General features: G+C 43.4%; 1 protein-coding gene across 1 annotated transcript in view; it reads left to right on the forward strand.

The window, feature by feature from the left end:
- The first annotated feature begins 3,124 nt into the window (after window positions 1–3,124).
- The window catches only part of SCOC (short coiled-coil protein), a 79,202-nt gene continuing 60,737 nt past the window's right edge, over window positions 3,125–21,589 (forward strand). The window contains exon 1 of the mRNA XM_073641988.1: window positions 3,125–3,274. Coding sequence (XP_073498089.1) covers window positions 3,211–3,274 — 64 coding nt within the window. The 5' untranslated portion in view covers window positions 3,125–3,210. The remainder of the gene's footprint in view (window positions 3,275–21,589) is intronic.

Here is a 21,589-nt window from a genome sequence, read left to right on the forward strand (position 1 = left end):
GTAATTAAGTTCGGTTTCTGAAAATTTTTTCAAAAAAAAGCACAGGGATGTACTCCATCCTTGTTCTCCTGAGACAAAACTGCACCGACCCCCACCAAAGAAGCATCAACCTCGACCAAAAAAGGCTTCGTCTCATCAGGCTGCATAAGGATAGGGGCAGAACTGAACCTCTCCTTGAGATACACAAAAGCTTCAATGGCCTCAGTAGTCCACTGGACCGTATTCGCACCTTTCCTGGTGAGATCTGTCAGCGGCTTAACAATTATTGAAAAATTCTTAATGAATTTCCTGTAATAATTGGCGAAACCCAAAAATCTCTGTATCGATTTCAAACCAATAGGCCTAGGCCATTCCTGCACAGCCTGAACCTTCACAGGGTCCATCTCAAAGCCCTCGCTGGAGATAATGTAGCCCAAAAAACTAATTCTCTGCACAGCGAACTCACATTTCTCCAGCTTAGCAAAAAGTGAATTGTCACTCAATAACTGCAACACTTCACATACACTCTGCCAATGGGACTCCAGATCTGGTGAATAAATCAGAATGTCATCCAAATACACAACCACATTCTAACCAATCAAAGGTCCCAGGATGTCATTAATAAGGTTCTGAAAAAACGCGGGTGCATTGGTAAGACCAAAAGGCATCACCAGATTCTCAAAATGACCTACCGGAGTGTTAAAAGCAGTTTTCCATTCATCACCCTCCATCATTCGTAACAAATTGTATGCCCCCCGGAGATCAATTTTAGAGAACCACTTGGCCCCCACTAACTGGTTAAACAAGTCAGGAATTAACGGCAATGGGTAGGAATTGCGTACGGTAATCTTATTAATTTCACGAAAGTCCAGACATGGACGTAAACCCCCGTCCTTTTTTTTAACAAAGAAAAATCCAACGGCCACAGGCGACTTAGAAGGTCTAATGTGACCAGCAACCAAGCTCGTCTGTATGTATTCCTCCAAGGCCTTTCTCTCAGGGATAGTCAGATTAAATAAGCGACTCTTGGGAAGAGTAGCTCCAGGAACAAACTCAATGGTGCAATCATAGTCCCTTTGAGGAGGTAAAACCTGCGACTCCTCCTCTGAAAAAACCTTCCAAAAATCCTGAATAGGTACAGGTAATTCCCCTATTTCTACAGCCGCAATGCGACCATTACAACATTTATCATAGCACTTAGGACTCCAAGACTTAATCTCATTAGTAGACCAGTCCAGTAAAGGATTGTGTAGTTTTAACCAAGGCAAACCTAAAACGACTGGAGAGGGTAAATTATTTAATACCACCAAGTCCAAAATTTCTTGGTGAATACCATTGAGAGTGAGGGGAAATGCCGCAACCTTGTGAGTAATACATTTCAAAGGCGTGTTATCAATTGCAATCACAGAAATAGGTGATGACAAAAGTTTGGATTCCAATTTAAGTTTTTCCAAAAATCCCTTATCAATCACATTAAGTGTTGAACCACAATCCACAAATACCTGAAATTCAATAAAATCTTCCTGCAATGAGGTACTCCCTGAAAGAAATACTCCCTTAGAGCTCAAACAAGCATTACGGGCGTAACTGACCTTTTTTTTTTCTTTACTTAAACGAAGCTCACAGTTCTTAATCAAATGGTCAGTTTTACCACAATAAAAACACAATCCCTTGGAAAACCTGCGGTCTCTTTCCAGAGAGCGGAGTGACATCGCCCCAACCTCCATCGGTTCTCTGCCGTCCGAGCAGACCCTCTGTGGACTAGGAGCTGCCATTGCAGGAATTTTTTCATCATTAACCCTGGCACGCAGTCTCCTGTCCACACGTATAGCCAATTGCATGGCTTCCTGCAAGGTCTCAGGTGCAGGGAATGCAATCAGCAGATCCTAAACCCTTTCACTTAGACCAGCAAGAAAAAAACATTTTAACGCCGAATCATTCCATTTCACTTCTGAGGACCACCTTCTGAAGTGTGTGCAATAATTTTCAACATCACCTGACCCCTGATTCAAACGCCTCAGTTCTGTCTCAGCAGATGAGACTCGATCAGGATCGTCATACAATAGCCCCATAGCAGAAAAAAAAATCCTCCACTGACCTAAAACACGGATCATTAGGTTGGAGAGAAAAGGCCCACCCCTGTGGTTCCTTGCGCAAAAGTGACATGATAAACCCAATGCGCTGTGATTCATTCCCAGAGGACCTTGGTCTCAAACGAAAATATAATAAACAAGCATTTTTAAAGGAAAAAAAATCTTGTTGTTTACCATAAAAAATATCAGACAGTCCTACCTTGGGTTCCACAAAATGCGCTCCAGAGCAGCTACTCACGTGTTGCCGGAGCTCGGACACCTCCAGAGACAATCCCTGCAGGCGTTGAGCCAAATCTTGAACAGAAACCATACTGATCCCCGGATTTCTTTCCTTAAAGTTTTTGTTTGGGCTGGACTTAGCCTATGTTGCAGATCATAACAGTAAGGAAAGATGGGGAGTGCTGTCCCTACAGTAAGACTAAGCTGAGCCCCTACGTTGTAGCGGGCTACCTGTTCCTTGTGAACAGACCCGCCTTCGTCCTCGGCTAGTCTGAACAGAGACCTATAGAGAAAGGGAGGGGTCCCTAAAGGAACTAAGGACTGGGACAAAGATGGGACACCTCCTAACAGAAGTTGTTGCAGAGCAAAAGATAAACTGACAAAAAGTACTAGAGGTCCCAGATGACCAAGCGAACTAGAGAGAGATAGGCACCAAAGCACCTGGCTAGAGAGACAGTCAAAACTACACTGAAGTCCAGCAAAGCCAGAAGGGCGGAGCTGGAATATATAGGCAGATGGTCACGTGACCGCAAAACACAAGATAGAAACAAAAACAAACAGGAGGGTTCTAACACATTTATGTGTTGCGTGCGTATTTTGGATAGAGTTAATTATTGATTATTTGTTAAAACATTCTATACATTTGTGGGCTATGTCTTCTGCATGTAAAGAAACATAAAAAAAAATTCCAAAAAGCAAATATTGTGACATAAGGAAATAATTAGTTGTAAACTTTGGACCTAGGAAGTGCTCCGAGAGATCGTATTGCTTAGCAATAGGTGCTCGTCCTATGGGGAGAAGCAGTCAGCCTTTGTCAGAAAGTTATTAATGATTTAACTCATAGTGTCACATGCGAACTGTAAAATCCCATGTGCCAAGCAGTGTATACTAAGACATAGCTGGATGAAGTGTGGCACATATGGATTCACATGTAGAAGCCGAAGACGAGATGTTTATCAATGTTTCTTTAGAGGACAGTACAGGTAGGATGTTTTCTTTATGTCCAGTAACTAGAGAAATATACAGAAGGTGCGTATTTGTGTAATTGCATTGATGCAAATTTTCACAGTACCCTTACATACTTTACATTTTCACTTTCAGTGCTAAGAAGAAAATCAACTTGTAACAGATATTGTGCATGTACTTCTATGGGAAACTCAGTTCTAATGATGTCTTGTGTTATCAATCTATACAACGTTAAATAATTGATAAGCAGTGAAATTGCTGATCAGAACTGCGCACTATATAGTGATTCTCCTTAATAATATGCTGTCTAACATTTGAAGATTACCGCTATCAAATATTACGATTATCCTATTTCTCAACACTACATTTAGTATTTCAATATCTCTTTCATAGACCATTTTAATATGTTAATATGACATATTAGCTATCGCTGCTAACATTTTTAATCCTTAGAGATCACCAAATGAGACTATGTTCACACTAAGTATTTTTTGTTGTGGAAACTGAAGGGGATCTGCTTCAAAATCCACTTCAAAGCTTGCTTCAAATAATCCTTGTTATTAGCTTCAATGGAAATGCCACATTTCTATTGATAGAGGTAGGTTTTTTTACAAGGTTTTGAAAACCTCGCTGAGGTTAAAAAGTAGTATCATGTCCCTCCTTTAATGCAGATTCCTTGTGGAATCCATTTAAGTAAAAAAGCTGCAAAATATCATGTGAAAAAAAACACTTTAAAACCATGCAAAAACCCTTCAAAAACCGTATCACATCTGAAAACCTCAGTCAAAATCACATGGATTCCTGAGTTTCTTTTGAAAACCATGTCTCCCTTAAAGGGGTTTTCCCTACCAACGAAAGTTCATTTTAACCCCTTTACCCCCGAGGGTGGTTTGCACGTTAATGACCAGGCCAATTTTTACAATTCTGACCACTGTCACTTTATGAGGTAATTACTCTGAAACACTTCAACAGATCCTGATGATTCTGAGATTGTTTTTTCGTGACATATTGTACTTCATGATAGTGGTAAAATTTCTTCGATATCACTTGCGTTTATTTGTGAAAAAATTGGAAATTCGGCTAAAATTTTGAAAATTTCACAATTTTCAAAATTTGAATTTTTATTCCATTAAATCAGAGAGATATGTTACACAAAATAGTTAATAAATAACATTTCCCACATGTCTACTTTACAGCAGCACAATTTTGGAACCAAAAATTTTTTTTATTAGTGCACTATAAGGGTTAAAAGTTGATCAGCGATTTCTCATTTTTCCAACAAAATTTACAAAACCATTTTTTTAGGGACCACATCACATTTGAAGTGACTTTGAGGGGCCTTTATGACAGAAAATACCCAAAAGTGACACCATTCTAAAAACTGCACCCCTCAAGGTGCTCAAAACCACATTCAAGAAGTTTATTAACCCTTCACGTGCTTCACAGGAATTTTGGAATGGGGAAGAAAAAAATGAACATTTAACTTTTTTCACAAAAATGTTACTTTAGACCCCAATTTTTTTATTTTTGCAGGGGTAACAGGAAAAAATGGACCTCAAAATTTGTTGTGCAATTTCCCCTGAGTAAGCATATACCCCATACGTGGGGAAAAAACACTGTTTGGGCGCACAGTAGGGCTCAGAAGGAGCCATTTGACTTTTTAAATTTAAAATTAGCTTTAATAATTAGCGGACGCCATGTTGCATTTGGAGAGCCCCTGATGTGCCTAAACAGTGGAAACCCCCCACAAGTGACACCATTTTGGAAACTAGACCCCTCAGGAAACTTATCTAGATGTGTGGTGAGCAACTTGAACCCCCAGGTGCTTCACAGAAGTTTATAACATGGAGCCGTGAAAATAAAATTTTCACATTTTTCCCACAAAAATGTTTTTCAGCCCCCAGTTTTGCATTTTCATAAGGGTAACAGGAGAAATTGCACCATGCAACTTGTTGTGCAATCTCTCCTGAGTAAGCCGATACCCCATATGTGGGGGAAAACCACTGTTTGGGCGCACGGCAGGGTTCGGAAGGGAAGGAGCGCCATTTGACTTTTTGAATGTAAAATTTGCTTGAATAATTAGCGGACGCCATGTTGCGTTTGGAGAGCCCCTGATGTGCCTAAACAGTGGAAACCCCCCACAAGTGACACCATTTTGGAAACTAGACCCCTCAGGGAACTTATCTAAATGTGTGGTGAGCATCTTGAACCCCAAGGTGCTTCACAGAAGTTTATAACATGGAGCCGTGAAAATAAAATTTTCACATTTTTCCCACAAAAATGTTTTTAAGCCCCCAGTTTTGCATTTTCATAAGGGTAACAGGAGAAATTGCACCATGCAACTTGTTGTGCAATCTCTCCTGACTAAGCCGATACCGCATATGTGGGGGAAAACCACTGTTTGGGCGCACGGCAGGGTTCGGAAGGGAAGGAGCGCCATTTCACTTTTTGAATGTAAAATTTGCTTGAATAATTAGCGGATGTGCCCATGATGTGCCTAAACAGTGGAAAACCCCCACAAGTGACACCATTTTGGAAACTAGACCCATGAGGGAACTTATCTAGATGTGTGGTAAGCACCCTTAACCCCCAGGTGCTTCACAGAAGTTTAGAACATGAAGCCGTGAAAATAAAAAAATCTAACTTTTTCCACAAAAATTATCTTTTTGCCCCAATTTTTTTAGTTTCACAAGGGTAAGAGGAGAAAATGGAACCTAAAAACTGTTGTGCAATTTCTCCTGAGTACGCCAATACCCCATATGTGGGGAAAATACACTGTTTGGGCGCACGTCAGGGTTCAGAAGGGAAGGAGCACTGTGTGACTTTTTGAACGCAAAATTGCCTGGAATCAAGAGCAGACGCATTGTTGCATTTCGGGAGCCCCTGATGTGCCGAAATAGTGGAAACCCCCCACAAGTAACCCCATTTTGGAAACTAGACCCCTCAAGAATTTTATCAAGGGGTATAGTGTACATTTTGAACCCAAAGGTACGACAGAATTTGATAACATTAGGTCATCATATTGAATAAGTTGTCATTAGTCTTGAGCGCAAGTGCTCGCTACTTGAGTTTGCATCGGGTACTCGGGTATGCACCAAGTATCGCGGGTGCTCGAACGACATGCTCGAGTCCCCGCCCCGCATGTTTCACGGTTGTTAGACACTCAAAAAAAAACATGCGGGGATCGCTCGTGCATGGCAGGCGATCCCAGCAACGTTTTTTTTGGCCACGAAGCATATGGGGCAGAGACTTGAGCATGTCATTCGAGCACCCTCGATACTCAGTGCATACCCAAGCACCCGATGCAAACTCAAGTAGCGAGCACTTGCGCTCAACACTGTTCGCCATATTGTCAATTGTCATCATTTTTTTTTTCTTTACTTTTGAAAAAAACCCAACCCTAGTCCCAACCCTAATACAACCCCAACCCTAACCCTAGCCCAACCCTAACCCTAGCACAACCGTAACCCTAGAGTTTATTTTTTACGCCGTTCCTCATGCAGTATAAGTGATTAGACTACTTTATTCTTCGGGTCGGTGTGATTACAGCAATACCAGATTCATATCGGGTTTTTATGATTGACAGCTAAAAGACACTTTCTTTGCAAAGACTAGTGTTTGCATCACCATATTTTGAGAGCTATAATTTTTCCAGATTTTGGCCGACAGAGTCATGTGATGGCTTGCTTTTTGCGGGACAAGTTGACGTTTTTATTGGTACCATTTTCAGGCACGTGACATTTTTTGATCGCTTTCTATTCTGATTTTTGGGAGGCAGAATAAACAAAGACCAACAATTCAGGAATAGTTTTTTTGTGTTTTTTTTTATGCCGTTCCGCGTGTGGTAAAATTGATAATGCAGCGTTATTCTTCGGGTCAGTGCATTTACAGCGGTACCGCATTTATATAGTTTTTTTTATGTTTTGCCGCTTTTACACAAAAACGATTTTCTAGAAAAAATAATTTTTTTGTATCGCTTTTTTCTGAGAGCTATAACTTTTTTTTTTCGGACAATGGAGCTGTGTGGTACCATTTTTATTTACATTCATCTTTTTGATTGCGTGTTATTCCATTTTTTGTTTGGCGGTATGATGATAAAGCATTGTTTTTTGCTTCGTTTTTTATTTTTATTTTTTTACCGTGTTCATTAAAGGGGTTAACTAGTGGGACAGTTTAATAGGTCAGGTCGTTCCAGACGCGGCGATACCAAATATGTGTACTTTTATTGGTTTATTTTTTTTTTCATAATAAATAAATATTATGGGTTCAATATATTTTTATTTTTTTGGGATTATTTTTTTCCTTTTTTTATATATTTTTACAATTTTTTTTTTTTTTTTTTCACTTTTCTACTTTTTTAATTACTTTTACACATTGTCCCACTATGAGACTTTCACTTTTTGCAGACTGATCGGCTGCATGGCATGGAGAGCAGCAGCTCCCTTTGTCATGCGGCCTGTCAGCGCTGCACACAGGGGAGACATTACTTTGGTCGCGCACTGCGCATGACCAAACTAACGTCCTGCCTCCTGGTGACCTGGATGTTGTCATGACGAAATCGGGTCATCATGGCAACATCCGGAAGCCGTGTCAGCTGTGACAATCAGCTGACACCCGGCGGCGATCGCCCCGCACCGCTTGTGTGTGGGCGCGATCGCAGCGCGCGTAATACGTAGCTGGTCCATAAGTCCCAGGGCACAGCTACGTACTATTACTGACATGGTCGGAAAGGGGTTAATCAGTAGATCATGGAATAATAATAACTTCCACAATTGGATGTGTTTAAATAAAATGTTCCTATGCTGAGATAATCTTATAAATGTTCTCCTGTGTAATGGCCGTGTCTGACCGCATACAGAATATGGTCTGATCATACCACATCTCCTGGGCAGGTGAGGAAGCAAAAGAGTATACAGACATTACAGCAGGGGATCACAGCTGAGTCTTTTTGTGAGGTAAAACATTTCCCTGCCTGTTTTTAAACAATGTTTTATTTCAAAGAAAGAATCAGCTGTGATCCCCTGCTGTCCTGTCTGTATACTCTTTTGCTTCCCCCCTGCCCAGGAGATGTGGTATGATTAGACCATGTTCTTGTACGGTCAGACACAGACATTACACAGTACACAGCAGGGGCACATTTATAAGATTATCTCAACACAGGAACATTTATTTAAACACATCCAATTGTGGAACTTATTATCATTCCAAGATCTATTGATTAAAATGAACTTTTGTTTGTGGGAAAACCCCTTCAAAAAAATAAACCAATGTGAACATACCCTGAAGGGCTAAATGTAAGTGGAGGCAGGATGATTGTTGGTGGAGTGCAGTCAGACTGTTTAAAGACGCAGTATTTGGGCGCAGTCTGATGGCCGTATTACTCGTGCAAGGATCGCATTGCAATCCTCGGACTGGCCGTCGGCTCACCTGACCTGAGCATGACAGCATGTATTTCTATTGAGCTGTCACACTCAGGTCAGGAGAGCCGATGGCCAGTCCGAGAATTGCGATGCGATCCTCGCACGAGTAATAAAAGCCGTCTATCTACGCCCTTTGGCTTACAAATACTGATGTGAAATACTAACCAAATACTGAAAGTGTGAACGTGACCATAGACAAATCTCTGATAACGCCCAGTTGCACTTATCAGATTTTTAATATCTCCTCAATGGAGAGAAGAAATTAATAAATAAAAAAGACGTTTTATTCAGCTCTGCAGCCATTTCATGTTGTGGCCAGTTTAACATGCTTGAACTGGTGAAAGGTCCTCTTTAAGTATCAAGACATAATATAAAAACTTCTAATCCTTAGACGGTCTTAAAATTAGATAATTAAAATCTCAAATGAACAACATTTTATACATGGTCATTATTTATTCACTAAAACCAAGACAAAATGCAGACACAATGAGTGAAAAATTAAGTGTACCCTATGAATTATACACGTTTAGCAGCAACAACTTGAAGTAATTGTTTTCTGAATTACTTTATCAGTCTTTAATATCTTTCTGGAAGAATATTGGCCCACTCTTCTTTATAATATTGGTTAAACTCATTGAGGTCAGTGGGCTTTCGTTTATGCACAGCTCTAGTAATCCCTTCCCGCCACAGCTACAACCCCTCGCAAAAATTATGGAATCACCGGCTCGGAGGATGTTCATTCAGTTGTTTAATGTTGTTGAAAAAAAGCAGATCACAGACATGGCACAAAACTAAAGTCATTTCAAATGGCAACTTTCTGGATTTAAGAAACACTAAAATAAATCAAGATAAAAAATGTGGCACTCAGTAAGGGTAATTTTTTTCAGACCAAGCAGAGGGAAAAAATTATGGAATCACTCAATTCTGACGGAAAAAATTATGGAATCATGAAAAACAAACACACAAAAGAACACTCCAATACATCACTAGTATTTTGTTGCACCACCTCTGGCTTTAATAACAGCTTGCAGTCTCTGAGGCATGGACTTAATGAGTGACAAACAGTACTCTTCATCAATCTGGCTCCAATTTTCTCTGATTGCTGTTGCCAGATCAGCTTTGCAGGTTGGAGCCTTGTCATGGATCATTTTCTTCAACTTCCACCAAAGATTTTCAATTGGATTGAGATCCGGACTATTTGCAGGCCATGACATTGACCTTATGTGTCTTCTTTCAAGGAATGTTTTCACAGTTTTTGCTCTATGGCAGGATGCATTATCATCTTCAAAAATGATGTCATCATCACCAAACATCCTTTCAATTGATGGGATAAGAAAACTGTCCAAAATATCAATGTAAACTTGGGCATTTATTGAAAATGTAATGACAGTCATCTCCCCAGTGCCTTTACCTGACATGCAGCTCCATACCATCAATGACTGTGGAAATTTGCATGTTCTCTTCATGCAGTCATCTTTATAAATCTCATTGGAACGGCACCAAACAAAAGTTCAGCATCATCACCTTGCCCAATGCAGATTCGCGATTCATCACTGAATATGACTTTCATCAAGTCATCCACTGTCCACGATTGCGTTTCCTTAGCCCATCGTAACCTTGTTTTTTTCTGTTTAGGTGTTAATGATGACTTTTGTTTAGCTTTTCTGTATGTAAATCCCATCGCCTTTAGGCGGTTTGTTACACTTCGTTCACAGACATTGACTCCAATTTCCTCCCATTTATTCCTCATTTGTTTTGCTGTGAATTTCCTGTTTTGGAGACATATTGCTTTAAGTTTCCGGTCTTGACGCTTTGATGTCTTCCTTGGTCTACCAGTATGTTTGCCTTTAACAACCTTCCCATGTTGTTTGTATTTGGCCCAGATTTTAGACACAGCTGACTGTGAACAACCAACATCTTTTGAAACATTACGTGATGATTTACCTTCTTTTAAGAGTTTGATAATCCTCTCCGTTGTTTCAATTGACATCTCTCGTGTTGAAGCCATGATTCATGTCAGTCCACTTGGTTCAACAGCTCTCCAAGGTGTGATCACTCCTTTTTAGATGCAGACTAACGAGCAGATCTAATTTGACGAAGGTTTTAGCTTTGGAAATGAAAATTTACAGGGTGATTCCATAATTTTTTCGTCAGAATTGAGTGATTCCATAATTTTTTCCCTCTGCTTTGTCTGAAAAAAATTACCCTTACTGAGTACCACATTTTTTATCTTGATTTCTTTTAGTGTTTCTTAAAGCCAAAAAGTTGCCATTTGAAATGACTTTAGTTTTGTGCAATGTCTGTGATCTGCTTTTTTTCAACAACATTAAACAACTGAATGAACATCCCCCGAGCCTGGTGATTCCATAATTTTTGCCAGGGGTTGTAGTTTGGGAATTTCTGATGGACCGATAGACTTGCATGGGTAATTTTCCAAATCAAAACGAACATGCTTCATGATTTTTTGCAGACACATGATCCACAACAAAACACAGACATGTGAATAGCACCATAGACTTTAGCCTTTTAACAATATGTACACATACTGCACTTGTCAGGAGTGGGCATATGGAAAAGGATCAGGAGACAAGCCTGCTCCATTCCTGGCAGATGGTGGATGTGTTATTCAGCCATCATCTGCCTCTAACAGCAGCGAGTGGATACAAGCTCCGCTCACTGCTGTTCACAGTTAAATTCTGTTGTCAATCTGTTACCGTGGCATTTACAGTGCGTGGCCTGGGGGGCGTGCCATTCTAAGCACCCATTGGCCACCATGCAAAGCAATCACTGGGTGCAGAAGGGTTGCTATGACAGCCAGAAGTCTGCTTAAGACCCCCGTGCTGGCCATTATGGTGCTTCTATGTAGACAAGCGTGTAACTGGGCTTAATAGGAATTTTTACTACATTCAGTATTTCAATAAAATACATTTCACAATATAATATAGGTAATAAGATGATCCACTGCATTTCCCTGGTCCACACTACAACTTATCTATAAGATAAGTTCCAGACTGGAACAGGGAGACGCAGTGGATGTTGTCTATACGGACATTTCAAAGGTGCTTGATATGGTGCCACTCGAAAGGTTGGTACATAAAATCAGAGTAAAGGTACTAAGGAAAATATGTGTGACTAGGTTAACAACTCGCTCAGTGATAGGAAACAAAAAGTGGTGAAAAACACTTAGATTGGGTCACAGTTAACAGTGGAGTACCACAGGGGTCAGTATTGGGCCCTCTTCTTTTTATCATATTTATTAATTACATTGTAGGGGGCATACAGAATTTCAATATTTGCAGATGATACTAAACTCTGCAATGTAATCCACACAGAGGAGGATAATTTATTATTACAGAGTGATTTATGTATGCTGGGGGTTCGGGCTGTGAAATGGCAAATAAACTTTAACCCCTCCACCCCCAGGCAATTTTCAGTTTTTTTGTTTTTTCCTTCCCTTCTTCTAAGAGCCATAACTTTTTTATTTTCCTGTCAATGTGGCCATATGAGAGATTGTTTTTTTCGGGACGAGTTGTAATTTTGAATGGCACTATTGATTTTACCATAGTGTATTAGCTGGAAAACAGAAAAAAAATCCAAGTGCTGTGAAATTACAAAAAAAGTGCAATCCCACAATTGTTTTTTGGGTTTTTTATTTACCATGTTCACTATATGGTCAGTGCGAATACGCAGATATCAAACATGTATAGTTAATTTTCTATTTAAGTGGTAAAGAAAATTCTGAAATTTGTATGAAAAAAAGCTTTTGAGTTTGTTGCCTTTTTCTGAGACTCATAACATTCTAATTTTTCATGCTCTGGGGTTGTTTGAGGGCTTATTTTTTGCGCCCCGAGCTGACATTTTTATTGATACAATTTTGGGGTAGATACAATGTTTTGATTGCCTGTTATTGCATTTTATTGCAATGTTGCGGTGACCAAAAAAACGTAATTCTGGCGTTTTGATTTTTTTTCTCATTTAGCCGTTTGGTGATTGGATTAATTTACCTTGTATTTTGATAAATTAGACATTTCTGAATGCAGCGATACCAAATATGTGTATTTTTTTCATTGTTTTATTTTTAATGGGGCAAAAGGGAGGTGATTTGAACTAGTGGGTTTTTTTTCGTTTTTTTTTCACTTTTTACTTTATTCAATAGTCCCTTTAAGAAACTTGAAGCAGCGGACGATCGCATGTGTTATACATAGCAGGGCTTCAATCCTGCTATGTATAGCAAAAATCTCAATCTCCTATGAACGCTGGCCACGAGCTGGCGTTCACAGTAGTATCATGATGACAGGCACAGGGGTCTTCTGCAGACCCCCAGCTGTCATGACAACCCATCGGCGCCCCACGATCAAGTGACAGAGGCGCCATTTGCCTGGACTTGTGACGTGCTTCCGGCCGACACATGTTGTTGTCAGTGATTGACAGCGGCATTTAATTTGTTATCAGCCACGGGTGGATTTCGGATCTACCCACAGATGTTAGAGGTACATGATGGCTGATTAAATCAGCCATCAGGTGCGGGGAAAGATGGGGGTTTAGCACCAGATCCCACATCAAAGGCAGGGATACGGCCGAAGACGTAAATATTAGTGTTGAGCGAGCACTAAAATGCTCGGGTGCTCGAAGCTCGGGCCGAGCTCGCCGTGATACTCGGGTGCTCGACCCGAGCAACGAGCCCAATGTTAGTCTATGGGAGACCCGAGCATTTTTGCGGCAGCAACCACGGCAGTCTTTTAAAAGCCTAAAAAGTGCCCAAAACGATAGTGACAGTGCTCAAAAGACATGGGGACAACATGGGCATCGCCCCAGGAAGCATTTCTGACCTCCAGGTCACTGCTGTCAACAACGTGGTCAGAGGTATTAAGCCACTTTTACGGGCTCACAATAAAACGTTCACAAACGAAACTGAAACGGTTTTCCTGTGAAATATGTTAAGGAACTTCCTTTCCAGGGTAAAGACTTGCGTATAAGGCAAAATAAATAACCCCCAAAAAAATACTCCTCCACACCTTGGGCTATGTTCACGAGTAGCATTTTTTATGCGTTTTTGCACTTTTGTATTGTTTTCAACCGTGACAAATGCATTCACCGGGAAATGTCATTTTAACATTTTACAATCTTATCTGGCCATGTGCTGTGTGACACATGCATACAGTGCTGAAAAGACATGGGAACAGCATGGGGAAGACCCCTGGAAGCATCTCTGACACCCAGGTCACTGCCTAAAAGTGTGCCCATCAGAAGTGATCCTTGCCGCATCAGAAGATGAGACTTGCAACTATCCCCGTGCAAGTCCTTGTCCCAGGGCAGTGTTCAATTGTACCTCCCCCATTCCTTGCAATGCAAGCGCAAGTGTGCAGCCTGCCACCCACCCACCCCCCAGGTGGCTTGCTTGCACTTGAAATTGGGCCTTTTAGGCATGTGGAGGCGGAATCTGGCCACCACATCATGGCTGCGTCGGCGGCCTGGTATCCATACTCGGTGCCCAGCCGCCCCGCGGCCAGGTGTCCACACACGGTCCCCAGCCGCCAGGGGGCGGCCGGGTGTCCATAAACGGTCCCCAGCTGCCCCTATTTCTCCTGTCAACTTCCCCCCACACACTTTTCTTAGCCCGGCCTGCTTTAGGGCAGCATTGGACGAGCCAACCAGAGAACCAGACTCCTCTGGTGGGCCCTGGCTTCTCCATCAGGAGAGTTGAGAGTGCCAAGGTGAGGAGCATGATGATGATAGAAGTTAGCATCTGCTTTGTTTTCTTGGAATGCAAGCGTAAGTGTGCAGCCTGCCACCCACCCACCCCCAGGCTGCAATACCATACTGCTAGCTTGCTTGCACTTGAAATTGAGCCTTTTAGGCATCTGGAGGCGGAATCTGGCCACCACGTCATGGCTGCGTTGGCGGCCTGGTGTCCACACACGGTCCCCTGCCGCCTGGGGGCAGCCGAGTGTCCATAAACGGTCCCCAGCCGCCCCTATTTGAAGGACAGCCTAACCACAAACATGTGGACAAGTGAATGTGGCCAGGGATGGTCCATCTCACGCCTTCACACTGGGTTAATATTGTGGAAACCGGCACACAGTTGGACACTGGGATGCAACAAGTCCTCCAGACATAGAGGATTGCGGGTCCTCGGTCCATCAGGCTTCAACACAAAGTTCAAAAGGTAGACAGCAGCAGTGGTCGGCCTCCTACACAATGAGTAAATTATTCATGATCATGAGGCCATCCATCTCCTTAGCTTTCTGATCCTTGGAATACAAGCGCATGTATGTAGTAGTGGCTAAGCCTGAGGTGGTCAGCGTTTTGGCGCATATCCTACCTCCTCCGAGGATTGCTGGATGTTTTCCTGCTACTATCCCAGTTCTATGACTCCTGTTAAAACAAAGCTTCAGGTGATGAATGATGGATGAGGTGGTGGCAAAGGAGAAAGAGCAGGAGGAACAGGGACCATTCACATCAATATCAGGCCAGTCAACCACACATGTCTTGTAGGATATGTTTCTGTACCAAAAGGAGCGGTTCGGCTACACAGTTATAGGGCATACAGTGAGTGCAATGCCTACCAAAAATTTTGAGGCACTCCAATGCCCCTTGGAAGTGATATGGAGGTCAGAGGGCCTTAACTAAACCGTTTTTTTCCATTTATAGCAACTGGGTCTCCTGTGCACTGTTGGCCTAAGCAGTGAATGGAAGGCTTTCCAAAAATTATGAGGAAATGCAATGGCCCTTGACACAGACGTGGATTACAGCATACTAAAAACCTTCTACCCATTATTGGGGAGTGGGTCTCCCTTAGTGTTCGCCTATGCATTGAAAAGCAAAAGCTGACTAAAATTAGGAGGAAATGCAATGCCCGATGGAAGAGTCATGGAGGTTAGAGTTAATTAAAAACAACATTTCAATGCCCCTTGGAAGAGCTGTGGAGTTCAGAATGGTTTAACAAGACGGTTTTAATGCCCCTTGGAAGAGACGTGGAGGTCGCTGTAGCTTAACAAGATGGTTTTAATGCCCCTTGGAAGAGACGAGGAAGTTGCAGTAGCTTAACAAGACAGTTTTAATGCCCCTTGGAAAAGTGGTGGAGGTCACAGTGGAATAAAAAGACAATATCAATGCCCCTTGGAAAAGTGGTGGAGGTCGCAGTAGCTTAATAAGACGGTTTTAATGACCCTTGGAAGACACGTGGAGGTCGCAGTGAAATAAAAAGACAACATCAATGCCCCTTGAAAATGTAATGGAGGTCGCAGTAGCTTAACAAGATGGTTTTAATGCCCCTTGGAAAAGTGGTGGAGGTCGCAGTAGCTTCACAAGACGGTTTTAATGCCCATTGGGAAAGTGGTGGAGGTTGCAGTAGCTTAACAAGACGGTTTTAATGCCCCTTGGAAGAGACGTGGAGGTCGCAGTAGCTGAACAAGACGGTTTTAATGCCCCTTGGAAAAGTGGTGGAGGTTGCAGTAGCTTAACAAGACGGTTTTAATGCCCCTTGGAAGAGACGTGGAGGTTGCAGTAGCTTAACTAGACGGTTTTAATGCCCCTTGGAAGAGACGTGGAGGTCGCAGTAGCTTAACTAGACGGTTTTAATGCCCCTTGGAAAAGTGGTGGAGGTTGCAGTAGCTTAACAAGACGGTTTTATTGCCCCTTGGAAGAGACGTGGAGGTTGCAGTAGCTTAACAAGACGGTTTTAATTCCCCTTGGAAAAGTGGTGGAAGTCGCAGTAGCTTAACAAGACAGTTTTAATGCCCCTTGGAAAAGTGGTGGAGGTTGCAGTAGCTTAACAAGACAGTTTTAATGCCCCTTGGAAGAGACGTGGAGGTCGCAGCAGCTTAACAAGACGGTTTTAATGCCCCTTGGAAAAGTGGTGGAGGTTGCAGTAGCTTAACAAGACGGTTTTAATGCCCCTTGGAAGAGACGTGGAGGTTGCAGTAGCTTAACAAGACTGTTTTAATGCCCCTTGGAAGATACGCGGAGGTTGCAGTAGCTTAACAAGACGGTTTTAATGCCCCTTGGAAGAGTGGTGGAGGTTGCAGTAGCTTAACAAGACGGTTTTAATGCCCCTTGGAAGAGACATGGAGGTTGCAGTAGCTTAACAAGATGGTTTTAATGCCCCTTGGAAGAGACGTGGAGGTTGCAGTAGCTTAACAAGACGGTTTTAATGCCCCTGGGAAAAGTGGTGGAGGTCGCAGTAGCTTAACAAGATGGTTTTAATGCCCCTTGGAAGAGCCATGCAGTACAGCATCTTAAAAACATTATTCCCATTATTGGGGAGTGGGTCTCCCATAGTCTTTGCTTATGCCTTCCAAGCAAAAGCTGCCAAAAATTAGGACGGAGGAACTTGCAATGCCCCTTACAAGAGCCATGCAGTACAGCATATTACAAACATTATTCCCATTATTGGGGAGTGGGTCTCCCATAGTCTTTGCCTATGCCTTCCAAGCAAAAGCTGCCAAAATTTAGGAGGGAAGAACGTGCAATGCTGGCAACACGGACCAAGGTCACCCTGGTGGTATAGTGGTGGTGGAGGATGAGAATAATTAGAAGAGGAAAATACAGCCAAAATGAGGAAGCGTATACCCATGTGTGAGTGTTTAGTGGTGCATGGGAATACACGTCCTGAAATAACACAGTGGATTTGACTTTATGTTACTCTGCTGTCATTTGGTGGTGATGAGAGGTCTGGCCAAATCCAGCCCTTGTTCATTTTGATAAGGGTCAGCTTGTCAGCATTGTCAGTTGACAGGCGAGTGCGCTTATCAGTTATAATTTCCCCAGTGGCACTAAAAACACGCTCCGATAACATGCTAGCGGCAGGGCAGGCCAGGACCTCCAAGGCGTACAGAGCGAGTTCATTCCAAGTGTCCAGCTTGGATACCCAATAATTAAACGGCACAGAGGAATCACAGAGGACACTGGTACGGTCGGCAAGGTACTCCCTCACCATCTTTTGAAACTTTCCACTCCTTGTGAGAGTACCCCGCGCCTCAGGGTCTGTAAGCTGGGCGGGTCTCAGAAAACTGTCCCAGAATGTTGACAGTGTTCCCCTGCCTCTGCTGGATTGGAGTTGCGTCTCTCTCGCCTGTACGCCTTGGTTGGTGAACGAACTGTGACCTCTGCCGATAGCGTGTTCAGAAGGGAATTTTTTTAACAGTTCTGCAGCCAGGGCCATCTGGTACTGCCCCATTTTTGTAGACCTCTCCACCTCAGGAATAAGAGAGTGAAAGTTATCCTTGTAGCGGGGGTCTAAAAGTGTCACCAACCAGCAATGACTGTCACCCAACATTTTTACAACGCAAGGGTCACGGTTAAGGCAGCGTAACATAAAGTCAGCCATGCGTGCCAGATTGGTAACGGGCAAGACTTCCGTGTCCTCACCAAGATGACGACTGACCATGCTCTCCTCCTCCTCCTCCTCCCCCCTGTCCTCAGGCTACCCATGCTGAACCGACGGTATGACAGTTGTACAGGTACTACCGTCTACAGCGCATGATACCAGCTCCTGTTCTTCCTCCTCCTCCTCCTCCTCCTCTCCCTCATTGTCCCCCAATGCACATTGGGATGAGATGAGGCTGGGCTTTGTGTGTAATCGCCCGCTACGGCTTCTTGATCCATCTCATCATACTCTGGCTGCAATGCCTCCTCTTTAATTCTCTGCAGAGAACGTTGCAAAAGACAGACAAGTGGGATGCTGACGCTAATGATGGCATCATCGCCACTCACCGTCTTGGTGGACTCCTCAAAGTTTGTCAGGATGGTACATATGTCAGACATCCAGGTCCACTCCTGAGGTCTTATGTGTTGCTGGTACTCCACAACTGCTCTCTTCTGCTCACAAATCCTGTGCAACATTTGGAGGGTAGAGTTCCAACGTGTGGGGACATCACACACCAATCGGTGTGCCGGAAGCTGCAAACGCTGCTGCAACACAGCAAGGGCGGTGGAAGCTGTAGCCGACTTGCGAAAATAAGCTGATATACGGCGTACTTTGACGAGCAGATCTGGCAACTCAGGGTACGATTTAAGAAACCGCTGAACCACGAGGTTAAGCACATGAGCCAGGCATGGTACGTGTGTGATCTCACCTCGCCTCAGAGCCGCCACCAGGTTACGGCCATTTTCACACACGACCATGCCTGGATGTAGCTTCAGCGGTCTCAGCCACAGATCTGTCTGCTCTTTCACAGCTGTCCACAACTCACAAGCAGTGTGAGGTTTATCACCTAAGCTTATGAGTTTCAGCACACCCTGTTGCCGCTTGGCTGAGGCAGTACTGCAGTGATTCCAGCTTGTAACTGATGTGGTGTTATCTGAGATGGAGGCTGAACATGAGGAGGAGGATGAGGTTCAGGAGCTGTACACTGTGGGGGCAACTCTGACTGACATAGGGCCCGCAATCCTCGGTGTGGGGAGGATGTGTTCCGTCCCAAGGTCCGACTGGGTCCCGGCTTCCACTATGTTTACCCAGTGTGCCGTCAGGGAGATGTACCGTTCCTGGCCACAAGCACTTGTCCACGTGTCCGTTGTCAGGTGGACTCTCCCAGTAACTGCGTTGTTGAGGGCAAGGCAGATGTTTTGGGACATGTGCTTGTGTAGTGCGGGGATGGCACACCGGGCAAAATAATGTCGGCTGGGGACCGAGTACCGAGGGACGGCCACCGGCATAAGGTTGCGGAAGGATTCCGTCTCCACCAGCCTAAAAGGCAGCATTTCCAACGCAAGCAGTCGTGAAATGTGCAAATTTAGGACTGTGGCCTGTGGGGCGTTGGCTGCGAATTTGCGCTTTCATTCAAAGGTCTGGGATATGGACAATTGAATGCTGCGGTGGGACGTGGACGTGGACGTTGATGCTGTTTCTTGAGAAACTGCCATATCAAGTGAAGACTGAGAGGAGGGGGCATCTTTGCATCCAGTATGGACAGGGGATTGCCTTGTACGCACAAAAGGGAGTTCTATTACAGGCACAACAGCGGAAGAAGCAGTGGTGACACCCGTTGACACTGGTCATGGACCCTGGGGTTCGCCCCACAAAGTCGGGTGCTTTGCTGCCATGTGCCTGATCATGCTGGTGGTGGTCAGGCTGGTAGTTTTGTCACCCCTGCTGATGCTGGCATGGCAGGTGGTACAAATGGCCTTTTTGGGGTTATCAACAGAGTCTTTAAAAAAATTCCAGACTCTGGAAGACCTACCAGTTGTACTGGCAACGTCCCTCATGTTGGTGTTACGGGGAACTGTTGCCCGCCTTCTGTGTGCGGCCACCACACTGCTTCTTCCTGCCTGTTGGGGTACTCTGCCTCCCTCCCCCTGTGTGCTGCTGGCCTCGCTCTGCATGTCCTCCTGCCATGTTTGGTCAGTTACTAGATCATCCACCACCTCCTCCTCTTCCACTTGCGCACCACAATCCTCCTCCTCACTTCGTGGCAATTGTGTCTCGTCATCGTCCACCTCTTGTGACAAATTGCCAGCGTCGACTTCCTCTGGCCGTGGCTGTTCAAATATTTGGGTATCGCTACATGGGATCTCCTCTTCCACCACTTCAAGCGGAGCAGGCGAGGGGCACAAATATGGAAATGGACCAGTGAATAGCTCTTCAGAGTGTCCAAGTGTGGGATCAGTTGCTGTCTGACGACACTCGGCATAGTGGGAGGAAGGAGCATCAGGGTGAGGAGGAGTATGCGGTCGAGACTTACAGCTACTAAAACTTGACCGTGTGGAAAACAGACCGGAGGTGGTGGTGCCCAGGTAACTGGAAGTATTATTTGCTATCCAATTAATAACCTGTTCACACTGATCAGTTCGCAATACTGGTGTTGTAGTGCGGTTCCCTAGTAATTCGGTCAAGAAGTGGGAGCGAGAAGATGTGGCTGTTGGTTGTGGCACATTTTCACCTTGGCCACGGCCCCGTCCTCTACACGCACCATCACCAGAACGTCCAGTTCCACGTCCCTTGCCACGCGCCTTGCCCATTGTAAATTAAGTAAAATAGCTTACACTCGCACTATCAATGGAAAAAGGGTAATAAAAAGGAGATTAGAACCGTGGAAGAGGAAAACCACAGTTCTATTTCTCTGGCCTACACCAGAATCTTTTAAACAGATATATTTGTGACTGAACAGACAGGGAGACACTATATATTTTTTTTTTTACGTAAAACAGGCAAAAAGCTGGATAATATAGAGATTTGAACTGTGGAACTGCAAAACCACAGTTATATTTTTCTGGCCTACACCAGAATCTTTCAAACAGATATATTTGTGTCTGAACAATCAGGGAGACACTATTACTGTTTTTCTTTACAGCAAAAAATGCCAAAAACAAGATAATACAGAGATTTGACCCGTGGAACTGCAAAACCACAGTTATATTTTTCTGGCCTACACCAGAATCTTTCAAACAGATATATTTGTGTCTGAACAATCAGGGAGACACTATTACTGTTTTTCTTTACGGAAAAAATACCAAAAGCTGGATAATACAGAGATTTGAAACGTGGAACTGCAAAACCACAGTAATATTTTTCTGGCCTACACCAGAATCTTTCAAACAGATATATTTGTGCCTGAACAATCAGGGAGACACTATTACTGTTTTTCTTTAAGGAAAAAACACCAAAAGCTGGAAAATACAGAGATTTGACCCGTGGAACTGCAAAACCACAGTTCTGTTTTTCTGGTCTACACCAGACTCTTTTAAACAGATATATTGGCATCTGACCACTCAGGGAGACACTATTACGGGTTTTTTTTATGGCAAAAAAAGGCCAAAAACAGGATAATACAGAGATTTGACCCGTGAAACTGCAAAACCACAGTTATATTTTTCTGGCCTACACCAGAATCTTTCAAACAGATATATTTGTGTCTGAACAATCAGGGAGACACTATTACTGTTTTTCTTTACGGAAAAAATACCAAAAGCTGG

This window comes from Phyllobates terribilis, unplaced genomic scaffold (genome assembly GCF_046119375.1).
Source record: "Phyllobates terribilis strain yellow unplaced genomic scaffold, ASM4611937v1 Scaffold_1__5_contigs__length_1240528914, whole genome shotgun sequence".
NCBI lineage: Eukaryota > Metazoa > Chordata > Amphibia > Anura > Dendrobatidae > Phyllobates > Phyllobates terribilis.